The sequence below is a fragment of the Homarus americanus genome, unplaced genomic scaffold (genome assembly GCF_018991925.1).
Source record: "Homarus americanus isolate GMGI-L3 unplaced genomic scaffold, GMGI_Hamer_2.0 scaffold30108, whole genome shotgun sequence".
Taxonomy (NCBI): domain Eukaryota; kingdom Metazoa; phylum Arthropoda; class Malacostraca; order Decapoda; family Nephropidae; genus Homarus; species Homarus americanus.
Window position 1 is genome coordinate 11435307 of NW_024748109.1, and position 16101 is coordinate 11451407.

At 38.9% G+C, this 16101-nt stretch overlaps 1 protein-coding gene across 1 annotated transcript in view; it reads left to right on the top strand.

The window, feature by feature from the left end:
- Positions 1-16101, top strand: part of LOC121880074 (spectrin beta chain, non-erythrocytic 1-like) — a gene marked incomplete in the record, with an annotated part of 309746 nt that overhangs the window by 169355 nt on the left and 124290 nt on the right. The window contains 1 exon segment of the mRNA XM_042387083.1: positions 105-519. Within this exon segment, the coding sequence (XP_042243017.1) occupies positions 105-519 (415 nt within the window).

The following is a 16101-nucleotide window of genomic DNA, read 5'->3' on the forward strand; positions in this document are numbered from 1 at the left end:
GATTTATTATTTTATGGATCATACCTGTAAATTGTATTTCTGATACTGTATGCAACTTAACCATTATTGAATTGATGTTTATTTTTTATTCTTTCTGTAAATAGGATTCCATGGCATCTGTTGAAGTTCTTATCAAGAAGCATGAGAGCTTTGATAAAACATTTGAAGCTCAGGGAAATAAGATTGAGCAGTTGGAAACCTTTGCAAAGGAGCTACTCAAGAATGATCACTATGACAGTGTAGGGATTCTTCGTCGTCTCAAAGTGGTTACAGACAAGAGAGATAATCTGAAAGAGAAATCAAGGGCACGATGGCAGAAGCTTGAAGAGTCGAAGTCTTTACAGCAGTTTCTTAGAAACATCTATGAGGTGGAGGGTTGGATATCAGAGAAATTACAAGTTGCATGTGATGAAAGTTACAGAGACCCAACTAATCTACAGTCCAAGATCCAGAAGCATGGAGCATTTGAAGCTGAGGTGCTAGCTAATTCAGGAAGAGTCACAGCTGTGACTCATGAAGGTATGCGTACGTTTATGTTCATTTCGTACATAAATTAATTTGTAATTGTCAGCATTGGGTTGAACCCCTTCACTCAAAGGGTTAAGATAATGTGCATGATTTTTACCCCATAAAACAACATGGACTGTTTTATCAGAATTGTCTGATGTCACTCACTGTAAATTTAAAAGAAGCCATTAATCACCACTGTTCTACTATCTACCACTTATGCCACCTGTTAGCATTCATAGTACATTTCTTTATAAAGCCATTACTGAATGCATATTTTACAAAGGCTATTATGTAATGCTGATATAAAACCCACTGCAGTCTGTTTCTTGTAAAGGCCACGAATGTGTGTTTTATAAAAAAAAAACATTACACAGCTTGTACTTGACAAAAGCAACAAACCAGATTGTCAAAGTTGATGTTCAGAGACTTCACAGACAAAACAGAATGTACTGTAGAAGATTTTGGATATGCAAGTTAATAATAGTACTATATAATCAGAAGCATACGGTAGGTGGAGATCAAATGATAGAGGTTGTATTAGCAGATGATGTTTTCTTTGTGCATTTAATTGAAATTATTTTGAAATATATTTTAGATTTATTGAAAATGTAAAATATCATGTTAATCCTTCAATGACTGCCAGTTTTGTTAGAAACAAATACCTTGAAATTTCACCCCGTTACCCTCTTCACTTGCTTCCTGTAGACTGGACCAGTGCCACCATCCCACTTGACTTAATGTTGGTGCATCACCACCAAATTAAAAGCATAATTCTTGGCTGGGCCTCGCACTGTATCACAACCAGTGGCACAGCTTCTTAGTATCTGATATTGTCAACAGCTCATTTGCCAGCTTCAGATCACCTTAAAACATGTAATTTAACTTCTAGAATAATATTTTAACTTGTTTTTTCTTGCCAGAAGCACAAATACTACTTTCTGGCCCTTTCTCACTCATTTTACAGGGATTTAGGAAGGTTTTACTCACTGTAAACAGAAGAGATCAAGTAAATGTGGCGGCAATGTATAAATTAGCACTGGGGAGGGGATGTGGCAGAGGAATTCTGCCATTGTTCTTTGTTCCATGTCTGTCCAATGAGTCTGCAACCGTTATGACTTTTTTTTTATTTATTTATTTGTTTGGGGAGAAATTTTTTTTTATTCTAATAAATCTATAACATATACCAGCTAAGTGAAAACACATAAGGCAGTCCCCAGGTAACGAAAGAGTTCCGTTTCTGGGGATGTTCTTAAGTTGAAAATGTACGAAAGTTGAAACACATACCCTATGTGCTTACTGTACTTGCAGAGCAATGTTTAAAATCCCATTATATCATAGCCTAAGTCTTTATATACATCTAAAAGTCACTTAATTTAAAAGAAAAAAGAAATAGAATGACAAAATACAGTAAATGAAAATAAAAAATAAGTCGTCAGGTAAATAAAATACAGTCCTGTAAATTTAAAGTTAACTTTATGGGACCTCATTTTTATCGGTGGATGTTAGCAATGTTCGTAACTTAGGGACCTCCTGTACAGTAGAATTCCAGTTATCCAGTTTCGGGGAAACCATTACATTCAACTAACTGGCACAAAAATGAAATGATATTATTTTTTTTATTAACTGAAGATATTTGTTTTAGCTCATAAAATTCATACAAATTACCCGGTCTGAATATAATTTACATTGCTGGAATTCTTATAATTTGATGATCATTTTGAATATAAACATCATATATTTTGCATTAGACATACAAATTTTAGATAAAAATTTTTCTCAAATTAACTATGTTATCTTTTGTGCAAAATATATGACATTTATATTCAAAATATTCCTGGTCTTACAAGGAATCCAGCAATGTCAATTATATTATCCTAACTTTAATCTGAGGTATTATTTAATACTAAATGTTAAAAACTCTGGAAGGGAGGATTGGTGGGGGATGGGGGGGAGGGTTGGGACTGACCGCGCGGTTGGAAGAGGGGGGGAGGCAAGGTGGGGTACTTTGATTGACAGATAGTGTCGTGAAGATTTTTTTTTTTATTAACTGAAGATATTTGTTTTAGCTCATAAAATTCATACAAATTACCCGGTCAGAATATAATTTACATTGCTGGAATTCTTATAATTTGGTGATCATTTTGAATATAAACATCATATATTTTTCATTAAACATACAAATTTTAGATAAAAAATTTTCTCTAGGTAACTATGTTATCTTTTGTGCAAAATATATGACATTTATATTCAAAATATTCCTGGTCTTACAAGGAATCCAGCAATGTCAATTGTATTATCCTAACTTTAGTTTGAGGTATTATTTATTAAAATTTAGTGGTTTTCCCCCAAAAATTTCTCTGAGAGGGAAGAGCCGGCAGTGTAGTGTGAGAGGGGGAGGGAGTTGAGTCCATTATTTGAATGGACATTAACTTGGCGACTGTATTTCTCTCTTTCTCTTAAGTATTAATTGTGTGCATGTACCATCATAAAATTAAGATGTTATTTTTACTACAACATAGGTATGTGCCTTCAAAAAGTGGAGTTTGGGGGTCGGGCCGGTTTCTATTGGAATTAATCCCATATGTTCTGTTGTTCACTTAACGCGGATTTCACTTAACGCGGGACCCTCTGGGTTCAATTGACCGCGTTAAGTGGGGTACAACTGTATATATATATGGGCAAGATTAAATAAAAAAAAATCTGATGAAATGAACAACACATACTGAGTACTGTACATTGGTCTAATCAGATTTGCTAAAGGCCTACTGAGAACTAAGACACTTGAGTATGTAAGCAGGCTGGGGCTGATCAGGTGTTGCCACAAAGGTCAGGTTTATTTATTTATTGATTCAATATTATATTCACATATGATTGGCCTCTTGTGGTTTTTGGTTCATCAAGATTAACATAACATCTTCAGTAATAGAGAAAATAATATAATAATGCATGTAATTTGTAATATGAAATGAAAATAAAAGGATAAGCTATATCAGAAGATTGTTTACTGCAGATGCGTTTGCGTGAGAGCATTCAGTAGACCAGCTTACAACAGGGGCCCACTATAACACACTGTACTATACTGTATAGCATTTGATATGAAGATACCTTCTTAAATATGTTATTTACTACCTTTGAGTGTTAAATGATTACTCAGTTTGGCTACTTGTACACTTATACAAATGATTAATGAATAAACCAGGGTATATGCAGATACATAATACTTTACACTACAATATTACTTAAGTGATGATAAATACACAATTGTATTTATTTAGTGGTGATAAATACACTACAATAGTATTTATTAAGTGGTGATAAATACACTACAATACAGTTTTACCCCGCTTAACGCGCTTTCACTTAACGCGTTTTCGCATATACGCGGTGCCTTGCCAAAGCTGAACTTTCACTTAACGCGGGTTTTTTCCACATATACGCGGTGAGTGTCCGGCTCGGATGCTATTTTTAGATTTTGCCCACGCGCCACGCGCCACCCACCCGCCTGCCTGCCTCTCCCTCCTCCTCCCTCCGCTTGGGTAAGCGGCGCGGTAAGGTTGCGCAGTGTGTGTCTTTGTTGCGTTATCACTGACGTCATATGACGTCTCGGACTGTGATTGGCCATGCAGCCCTACCCCCCTCTGCTGCTAGCTGTAATTGGCTTAAAGTATTATGACGTGACTACCCCGGGGAGGGAGGGAGGGAGGAGAGACGACGCTTGACCTAGCCGCGGCAGTTTCATCCCTCAAGGCCACGCCGGGTTAACGCGCATCCATTGTTCCGTAAAATGGCTTCCGCCGGACCACCACCCCCAGAGAGAAACCTTTCCTTACCTGGACCCAGCGGCACTAAACCAAAGAAGACACGACGTTCATTAAGCTACGAGCTGAAGTACCAAATTGTTCAAGATTTGGAGAAAGGAAGACGCCAAGTTGATCTCGCGCGCCAGCATGGCGTCAACGAATCTACGATTCGTACAATAAAGAAGGATGCAGCCAAGATAAAGGAGCACATGAAGATCACAAAGTCTGCAGGTGCTTCATCTATCAGGTATTGCCAGAACAGGGTGCTGGCAAAAGTGGAAACTTTGCTGGTGAGTTATTTGGTGCGTCAGGCGCGACGCAACATGGCGGTGGACACGCGCTCAGTGCAGGAGTACGCACGTGAGCTATACGCAGCAGTGACACGTAAACTGGGAATTGCAGAGCCCAAACCCTTCAATGCTTCCCATGGTTGGCTGCATAGGTTTAAGAGGAGGAACAAGGTCACCAACATCAGCATTGTTGGTGAGGAAGCGAGTGCTGACCGTGCGGCGGCTAGAGATTTTCCTCCGTTTTTACGTGAGATTATGGAGGAAGGACAGTACAGTGACGACCAGGTGTTTAACATGGACGAATCTGGTCTTTTCTGGAAAAAGTTACCTTCCAAGACCTTCGTTGTCCAGTCTGCGAGCAAGGTAAGGGGCCGGAAGATGCAGAAGGAACGCATCACCGTCCTGTTTACCACCAATGCCTCCGGTACCTGTAAACCAAAGTTATCGGTGATTCACAAAGCCCGCAAGCCGCACGCCTACAAGAATATGGACATGAACAAGCTTAATGTCCACTGGCTAACCGCACGTAAGGCGTGGATGTCCTCTTCTCTGTCCCTCTTCTGGTTTGACAACTGTTTTGTTCCTGACGTGCAGAAATTCTGCGAGCAACAGAATGTTCCTTTCAATATTTTGTTGCTCCTTGACAACGCACCTGGACACTCGCCCCTACTTATGGATCGTCACCCCAACGTAAAAGTGGTCTTCCTTCCTCCCAACACTACGTCATTAATCCAGCCCATGGACCAGGAGTTAATCTGCAATGTTAAAGCTGCATACTCGGCAAAGAAATTCAAGCTCCTGAACGACTCTACCAACACCAAGGATGAGTTGCGTAAGCTGGGTGACACCGACAGCGAGAGTAAAAGCGACGAGGACAAGGAACAAGAGGCGGCGACTCAAGAACTTCTCGTCAAACAATTTTGGAAGAAGTTTAACGTCAAACAAGCTGTAGACTTCTTGGTGGAGGCATGGGATCTGCTGTCTATTGCTACGATTCGTCACGCATGGAGACATGTGTTGCATGGCATACCAGGTGAGAGGAGGAGTGAACCTGTGACTGGTCAGGTTCAGACTGTTGCAGTAGCAGTGGACCTTGCCAGAGAAGCTGCGCTCAGTATTACAGCTGAAGGCTTCTCCGAGACCACCAACGAAGACATCATGGAGGTGATCAGAGATCCTGAAGTGACTGCCGACGAGATGTTGGAAGAAGAACCCGCCAGTGAAGAGGAGGAAGAAGGTGCGTCATTCTCCGAAGAACCTAGTTTAAGTCATAGTGATATTAAGTGTCTCATAGAGTTAACAGAAAAAATTAAGTCCATCGTTTCCCGCGACACTGACGATGAACGCCATGACGTCTTCCATACCCGACTGGTGCAGGCTATGGAGCCGTACATCACGGTGTATCATGACAACATCAAAGCCAGCCGTCAGCAAAGCATAACCGAGTTCTTCGCCCGCAACCCACCACAGCCAGCCCAAGCCAGTGATAGTGATAGTGAAGTTGATTTTGAGGGATTTGTCAGGGAAGCCATGACAACTGTAAGTGACAGTGATATTGATTCACCTAGTAATGGTGATTCACCTAGTAATGGTGATTCACCTGAGGGGCAGTAATCTGCCCTCTGCCTCGGAACCAGCCTCCATCCCCGTATGCCGACCCATCTCTTCTACTACCGTGAGTGTTCCTCAAAAATTTTCGTTTTTTAACCTATTCTTTATTTTTCCTATGTTAACCTTTATCTTTCCTAACCTAACCTCTTCTATATTACTTGTTTTTCATGCCACCATAAAGTTAAGATAGAATTTTTACTACAACATAGTTATTTGTCGTCAAAAAGTGGAGTTTGGGGGTCGGGCTGGGTTCTATTGGAATTAATCCCATATGTTCTGTTATTCACTTAACGCGGTTTTCACTTAACGCGGGACCCTCTGGGTTCAATTGACCGCGTTAAGTGGGGTACAACTGTAGTATTATTCAGTGGTCATAAATACTCACCTGTACTTTTCTTCTTCTTTTATCCTCTTTACCAAATGATCAGCTCGTTAGCCGCTTGGGCGATCGGTCACACGTCTGTTATGCACTATTGGCAAGTACTGGGCATGCACCGGCTCCTGATTGTACCTGAATCTGCTCCAGTATTGGTCAAGTCTTGTCTTGAAAGAGCTCACATTCGGTGCTGTATTGTTCCAAGGATTCACAACTCTCACTCCAAAAAAGATTGCCCTCACAATTTTCTGGACTTGCGGCTTCTTCAATCTTGAGCTATGACCCCTTGTGGGGCGAGCATCCGCCAGCTCCAAGTAAGGACACTCGACTGAGTAGTGCCCCTTGAGATGATTATACACCTCAATTAGGTCACCCCTTGCCCATCTGTAGTATAAGCTAGGCAAGTTCAGGTGCTCCAATCTCTCAGGGTAGCTGAGGTGCCGAAGTGCAGGCACCAGTCTGGTGGCCCTCCTTTGAACATTGTCAACCAACTGACAGTCCCTAGCATATCTCGGGGACCAGATGGGGTGACAGTACTCCAGATGGGGAAGCACTTCACTCTTGAAGATCGTTACGAGGGATGGACCGTCTAGTTATCTGAATGACCTTCTTATAAGACCCAATAATTTATTTGCCTGATTTACCTTCTTCACGCAATGGCCCGAGAACTTCAGCTCATTGTCAACATACACTCCTAGGTCCTTCTCGCATTTAGTCTCAAATAGTGCAGTTTCTTCATCCCGTTGGGACATATGATACACCTCCTTACCGTTCGTACGCCCCAGGTGCATCCTCTTACAATTCGTGACATTGAATCTCGGCAGCCATTTCTTCGACCATTCTTGTAGCCCACAGAGGTACTAATTTACCAAGTGTTGAAGACAGACATTGTCATAAGCTGATCAGCTGTGTGCACTTTGTAAACAAATGACTCGTGTTCAGTGTGGGTTTCTTTTTTCAGGAAAGCCGATTCTTTAAGGATAATATTTTATCAACCTGGCACCAAATGAACCTAAATTATATGAGAATTGAGGTGGAATTGCAAAAAGAATTGTTAAAAGAATTTTGGGGAGAGAGGAGGAGGGAGCCACCCACCCACCGCTACACCCCCCTGCCAGGTGCTCCCAGATATACACTTGTCTTCCACACACAATATCCCCCTGTACTCCTACATTTATTTATTTTTATCTTTATAATACTGTACAGTTCAGTGTATACAGTTTTCTTTTTATTCATAAGACAAATTCTGTGGTTACTTACATATAACACTATAGTAAATAACAATCATGTCGGTGACAACAGTTGACAACCACACTTTTGTCTGATTTTCAACCTAGAGAGTTCTGTTTCATTTTTTGATTGTTGTAATATTCTGTTGATAGCTTTGTTATACACTAAAAGACCTTAGTTGTTGAAATGCAGTAATAACATAACTGATTTTCTTTAAACAGTTCAGATAAGCAGTGTTATCTCCAACTCCCCCCCAGCATTTTAGCTTAAGGTTCTTGTAGGTAACATTCCTACACATCTTTAAAAAAAAAAAAAAAAAAAAATAATTAAATATATATATATATATATATATATATATATATATATATATATATATATATATATATATATATATATATATATATATATATATATATATATATATATATATATATATATATATATATACAGTACAAGTAAAAGAAATAATTGTCCTAAGGGTAAACACAGAAAGGGAATATACATTTCTTTTCACATGAGTAAAAATGTAACCCACACATCGTCAGCAAATATATCACGGCTTTGGCTATTCGCAGCTATTTTGTGACCCAAACCCCAGCGAATTTTAAGGGCATGCTGTACAGTGATATCCCGCTATCTGGAACAGTTGGTGCAGAGCTCATCTGGGGATGAGAGATTTCAGGGTAATGAAACGACTCAAACCCAGAAAAGATCCTACATCCCCAGGATTTTTTCGAGTACTGGGAAATGTTTGCGAAAGAGTAAACTACACATCTCACACAGAAGAACACTATTGTACATCCCCAGAATGTTTCTGGGTGCTGGGAAAAATTGTTAGATTCTAAACGAGGCATCTCATCGTCAGAGATTCTAAACTACACGTTTCATCTCGACTCTAAACTATGCATCTCATCTTGCATGAACAAATACTCTCCAATTACATTTAGACTGCTAACACGAGCAAAAATATTTATGGCTAGGAAAGAGTGTATAAACTTTTATTCACAGCGTCTTTTCTAATAGTGTTAGAGAGATGAATTTGGTACCATAATAATCCTGAATAAATTCTCTGCAAATTAATTACAGTGGTCCCTTGGTTAACGAACGCCTCAGTTAACGAAATTTCGGTTAACGAATTACCTTCCATAAGAATCTTCAATTCGGTTAACGAAAAAATTCGATTAACGAAATCCTTACGAAAATCACATTTTCTTTTGAACATCATCTGATAAGCTGGGGAGGTACTCAGCCAATTCAGTGACCCCGGTCACTTCTATTAAATTTTATAAGCAAAAAACGAAAACTCAATCTAAAGGACATAAATTAACAATTAAATACTTCACACCACAGGTGCCAACTGTCAAACATGTCACTGTCACCCCCTCCCTCCCTACCCCCCACCTTCCCGAGAAACGTTTGGGGAAAAGGACTAGGCTTATAGGTTTAATAATAAATAATATCTCGGACTAAAGTTAGGAGAATATAATTGGCGTTGCTGGATTCCTTGGAAGACAGCGAATAATTTGAATATAAACGTCATAAATTTTGCACAAAAGATAAAATTTTTGCTCTCCCTAATAAAATTCTTAAATTAGATCTAAAATTTGTATGTCTAATGCAAATTTTAGCTTGTTTATATTCAAATTAATCACTATCTTATAAGAATTCCAGCAATGTAAATTATATTCTGGCAGGGTAATTTCTATGAATTTTATGAGCTAAAAACAAAAATCTCAAGTAAATAAACAAGTTATACTTCACCAGACACTATCTGTCATTCAAAATACACCTCACCTCCCGTTCCGACCCCCTGCTCCCCCTCTCTTCTCACGCTTGCTGGCTCCCTCCCTCCCTCCCTCCCTCCCTACCCCTGCCTTCCCAGACACAAGCTTCGTGTTTTTTTTATGCTTTAAAGTGTTTATCTTATATAATATTTCGGACTAAAGTTAGGAGAATATAATTTGCATTGCTGAAATCCTTGCAAGACAGCGAATAATTTGAATATAAACGTCATATATTTTGCACAAGAGATAAAATTAATCACCTGTATCACATTACAGTAGTGATTTAAGAGTTCTAGTGTATATGTACGATATATATAGTGATTTAAGGGCGATTTAGGGGAATTTTAGGAGTGTTTCTGACTTTATGCATTTTTGGCTTTACTTTGTATGTACTTTTCTGTGAGCTGGAACCAATTACCCAATATCCCATTGAAACAATGGTTTCGGTTAACAAACGACCTTCTGGAACGAATTGTGTTCGTTAACCGAGGGACTACTGTATGATGAAAGATCTTTAAATAGATTATTTCAGCATGATATAATAATGGGGACTTCATTCTTATAAATAAAACATATTAAATGTTGATACCGGAGTTTATAAAAGCTGTTCTAATTAAGGTAGAAACACCTTTTTTTTTCTTTTTTTTTTTTACTAAAATAATCATGAATAGTTCATCTAAAAGTTTGGTTACATAAATATATTATAAAAAAAAAAGTCCAGTGGCCTTGGGGTGACCCACTACAACCAGCTTCAGGGAGTCTCTTCCAGTATTATGCATTTGATAATGGAACAGCCTCTCAAGTTGCTACCCATTATCAAAGGCCACAGGCCTGGCTTAGGATTTTCATCTTTACACAGACACACTGACCTCTCTGTATAGAAAATGCAGTGCAGACTAGGGGATGAGCACAGTTCTGGTTACCCTTGTCATCAGCTATGTTGTAGCAAAGTTTTAAGGCTGGGTACCCTTCCTATCACATACCCACAGGGTGGGAACAATTGACCCTTGAGGTAATCAAAGACTATATTTAAATATCTAAATACAATTCCAAGAAAATCTCTGTTCTGAACCTGGGAATAAATTTTTTGGGAGTTCAGAGAGATTGCATCATGCTCCAACCCATCCCCACATGTCAGACACATGAGTGGCCCAGTTGTTTGGATCACTTAGTTCATATTCTGCTGCCATTGTAGAAGATTGTTCCTTCGCTAGCTGTTGTTTTTACATACATTTTGTGTTGTGCAGTACTGTACATTACTATACCAAGATATAATCTGCCAAGAATAGTGTTAAAGCAGTGTTATATTGTAAAAAGTGATTATGGTTACATACTGCATACTGTACTGTACATTCAGTAAGTGGGAAACACTGGAGCACCTTAGCTTTTATCTTTATTCAAGACATCTTCAGGTCATGCGACCCACTAATCCCCCATGGCCCCACTCCAACAATGAGTCCTGGCATTGCATCAGAATGTCAGTAATATGAGACTACTAATCCCCCACCCCAATTCTATCTTAAGTGTTAAAGACGTAAACAGTGATTATAGAGTGGACAGTATGTCTACTGTAGGTTCAAGACAATAGATAGCATCTGCTTGTGAGTATAGGGAGTCCCCGGGTTACGAACGAGTTCCGTTCCTGATGACGTTCTTAAGTTGGAAATGCACGTTTGTCGGAACACTTACCCTTTGTGCACTTTATCATAGTCTAAGTCCGTTTGTACATCTCGAGTCAATTAATTTAAGAGAAAAGAAGAATTTGAATGACAAAATGCAGTAAAGTAAATATTAAAGTTTAACACTTACATTGAAACCTTGGGCTGGCTGATCTTCCACCCATATCACCAACGATCATTCCTTTTCAATTAACAATTCACTTCTTTTTGTAATCACAGTTAATTGCATTGGTGTAGATCCTTTTACATGTTCAAGAAATTGGGGTTTTCTTTCAAAATTGTTCCGATCATTGATCGACTGAAGCCTGATGCTTTACCAATCACTGAGGATGTTTCGCCTTTTTCCAGAATGTTCAATTACATCAACTTTCACTTCCACTGTAATTGTTTTCCTTTTCTTGGATGCATTATTGTCACTTGCATTAGATTTGCATTTGGGACCATTATGAGGCCAGAAAAATAGTTAATAAGCGAAAAGTAACAGTTTACATTTGATCACACACGTTTCTGAGGTGAGGTTAAGGTGTACTGACGCTCCCTCAAGGCGCATGGCTGGGTGACACATTACTCCCCCACCCGCTGCTCTACCTTGCCACTACGCCATGCAAACTAGTTCTTGTACGTTAATTCTACGAACCAGTTGTACCTACACTTTTGGATTCTTGAAGTAATTAACCTTATGGGACCTCGTTCGTATCGGTGGCTGTTCATAACTCGGGGACCCCTGTACAGTATATACAGTAGTAGTCTAAATTACAGTATTTTGCGACTGCAAATTACGATGTTTAGGTATGTGGATAAAATAATTTAGTAAGATAAATTGTTACTATAAATAACCTTTTTCAGCCTATAGGGAGAGTCAAAACGTACCCCAAGAATAATCAGCTTAAACTAAAGTCAGCTTATCTCAGTCTTGCTACACTTTAGAATACCATACATATTCCCTTCAACATATAAGATAATACAGTGGTCCCTCGGTTAACGAACACAATTGGTGCCACAGAGTCGTTTGTTAACCGAAAATTTCGTTAACTGAATCTATTATTTCAATGGGATATTGGGTAATTGGTTCAAACTCGGAGAAAAAGTACATATAAAGCACACTGGTCCCTCGGTTAACGAAGACAATTCATTCCAGAAGGTCGTTCGTTAACCGAAAATTTCGTTAACTGAATCTATGGTTTCAATGGGATTTTGGGTAATTGGTTCCAGCTCACCGAAAATTACATACAAAGTAAAAATAAATGCAGTAAAGTACACTTACTTTGAGGTGTGTATGTCAAAGGCTCCTGGTTGATGATGATGGGAATTAGAAGTGGGGGCAGTGGCGTTTCTAGCCTTCGGAAAGTGGGGGGGCCACTTTGGAGCCAAGGTAAATGTTGGGAGGGGGGGGTCAAAACCAAACCTGTGTACAACTTGCATGATGGCGAGATGCAACTGACACTCGGTTTCTTATTTTAATGCAATTCTTGTACCTTATTTCATTAATATCGATCATTTTTTAACTATAGGAGTATGGAGTAATATTACAATCATTCAGTTCAAGTCAATCAAGTGGCTGTAGTTGAGCTGGGCTGATTTGCTGAACAGTATAAGGTAAATCAGTACAGTCCATCAGTTATATTATTGCAAAATGTAGGCCTAAAGCATTCTTATGACATTAATTATATAGTCTTATGACATATAATGTCATAAGAATGCTTTAGGCCTCCATTTTGCAATAATATAACTGATGGACTGTACTGATTTACCTGATACTGTACAGCTCGGCTCAACTACAGCCACTTGAACTGAATGATTGAGATTGACTGATTATAATATTACTCCTAGTTAAAAAATTACTCACATGTTCTCTCTAAACATACCTCACTTAGCAAGTAGAAAAACCCACAGTGGCACTGTGGCAGACGAAATATTTCTTCTGGGTAGTTTCGGCGACAAATTCGACAATTACTGTCAGTCTGTCACCCTCCTTAGTGGAAATACAGAGTGGTAATGTTCATCACCGACAAGGCAGTTTGTTTATACACACCGTGATGTGACCCCACCCCGCATATCTGCACCCTCCCAATTCCTGCCCTCCGGGCCTCACCTCACCTCACCTCGGTGACCTCACCTCACCCATGCCTGCGTCTGGCGCACCCATTGCCCGAGTCACTTGACTCACTTCCTGGTTTTGGGAATGTTTTTGGAATTAAAATTTTGAGAATAAAAAGTGGGGGGCAGCCCCCGTAGAATCGCCCGAGTGAGGGGGGAGGAGAAATCACCCCATGCTTCATGCCGTCATTTCACTCATAAAATTTTTAAGTTCACTTGGTGTAATTCAAGATTATTTTCTTTAAATCAACACTGCACTGCACTATATATTGTCAATATGTAAAATAAATTTCAAATAACCAATAATTGTACTGTAAAAATGTAAAAATAGTTTATGTTCAAGAGAGCCACAAGCAAGATGATACCTCCACTGACCAGAGATACAAACTGACGCCTTTGTGGGCGAGTCAAGTGGCTGATTGGCGCACCAAAAACTAGTTTCTTGTACTGCAATTATGTTAAATAAGTGTTAAAATGACTAAAAATTTCAATATAAACTTGGAAAATTATTGAATAGTACAGTTGTACCCCACTTAACGCGGTCAATTGAACCCAGAGGGTCCCGCGTTAAGTGAAATCCGCGTTAAGTGAACAACAGAACATATGGGATTAATTCCAATAGAAACCGGCCCGACCCCCAAACTCCACTTTTTGAAGGCACATACCTATGTTGTAGTAAAAATAACATCTTAATTTTATGATGGTACATGCACACAATTAATACTTAAGAGAAATAGAGAAATACAGTCGCCAAGTTAATGTCCATTCAAATAATGGACTCAACTCCCTCCCCCTCTCACACTACACAGCCGGCTAACAGATGGTCGGTCGGTCCCTCCCTCCCCCCCCCACCCCCCACCAACCGTCCCAAGGAGATGTGTGGGATAACCTCAAACTAAAGTTAGGAAAATATAATTGACATTGCTGGATTCCTTGTAAGACCAGGAATATTTTGAATATAAATGTCATATATTTTGCACAAAAGATAACATAGTTACCTAGAGAAAAATTTTTATCTAAAAATTGTAAGTTTAAAGCAAAATATATGATGTTTATATTCAAAATGATCACCAAATTATAAGAATTCCAGCAATGTAAATTATATTCTGACCGGGTAATTTGTATGAATTTTATGAGCTAAAACAAATATCTTCAGTTAATAAAAAAAAAATAATCTTCACGACACTATCTGTCAATCAAAGTACCCCACCTTGCCTCCCCCCCTCTTCCAACCGCGCGGTCAGTCCCAACCCTCCCCCCCACCCCCCACCAATCCTCCCTTCCAGAGTTTTTAACATTTAGTATTAAATAATACCTCAGATTAAAGTTAGGATAATATAATTGACATTGCTGGATTCCTTGTAAGACCAGGAATATTTTGAATATAAATGTCATATATTTTGCACAAAAGATACCATAGTTACCTAGAGAAAAATTTTTATCTAAAAATTGTAAGTTTAAAGCAAAATCTATGATGTTTATATTCAAAATGATCACCAAATTATAAGAATTCCAGCAATGTAAATTATATTCTGACCGGGTAATTTGTATGAATTTTATGAGCTAAAACAAATATCTTCAGTTAATAAAAAAAAATAATAATTCTTCACAGGGTAACAGATGGTCGGTTGGTCCCTCCCCCCCCCACCAACCGTCCCAAGGAGATGTGTGGGATAACCACTAAATTTTAATAAATAATACCTCAAACTAAAGTTAGGATAATATAATTGACATTGCTGGATTCCTTGTAAGACCAGGAATATTTTGAATATAAATGTCATATATTTTGCACAAAAGATACCATAGTTACCTAGAGAAAAATTTTTATCTAAAAATTGTAAGTTTAAAGCAAAATATATGATGTTTATATTCAAAATGATCACCAAATTATAAGAATTCCAGCAATGTAAATTATATTCTGGCCTGGTAATTTGTATGAATTTTATGAGCTAAAACAGGCAGTCAGGCAGGGTGGCGGGTGGGGCAAATCTAAAAATAGCGTCTCGGACAATCACCGCGTATATGTGGAAAAAATCCGCGTTAAGTGAAAGTTCAGCTTTGGCAAGGCACCGCGTATATGCGAAAACGCGTTAAGTGAAACCGCGTTAGGCGGGGTAAAACTGTACAACCTTCTTGATATTTACTCAAATGGGAACAAATTAAGCCCTAGAACCGAATACTGTATTGGCTGACTATTATTCCAGCTGGTGAGCAAGCCAAAGCATTTCGAAACATTTTCGTAAGAATTTCGTTAACCGAATTTATGTTCGTTAACCGAATTGAAGATTCATATGGAAGGTAATTTGTTAACCGAAACTTCGTTAACTGAGGGATCACTGTAAAGCCAAAAAAGGCAAGAAGTCAGAAACACTTAAAAATCCCCGAAATCGCCCCTAAATCACTATACAGTCAGTCTCCGGCTTACGACGGGGTTAGGGACCGAGGACCAGGTCGTAAGTCGAATTGGTCATAAGTCGAAAAAGCGAAAATAATACATAGACAATCTAAAATGGGTGTCTCTTTTTCTTCTCAGCACCACGAGAACTCTCACTTTTACTCTTGCCAGCCATTTTAAAGGGAATTAAAAAAAAATTGTCAGTACATAGCGCGATCACCAACGTCGGGACTCGAAAATACGTAATTTGACAAAAAAAAATTGTACGACTGCGGCGGTTGTATGCCCGGGTGGTCATAAGTCAAGTAGGTCGTAAGTCGAGGAGTACC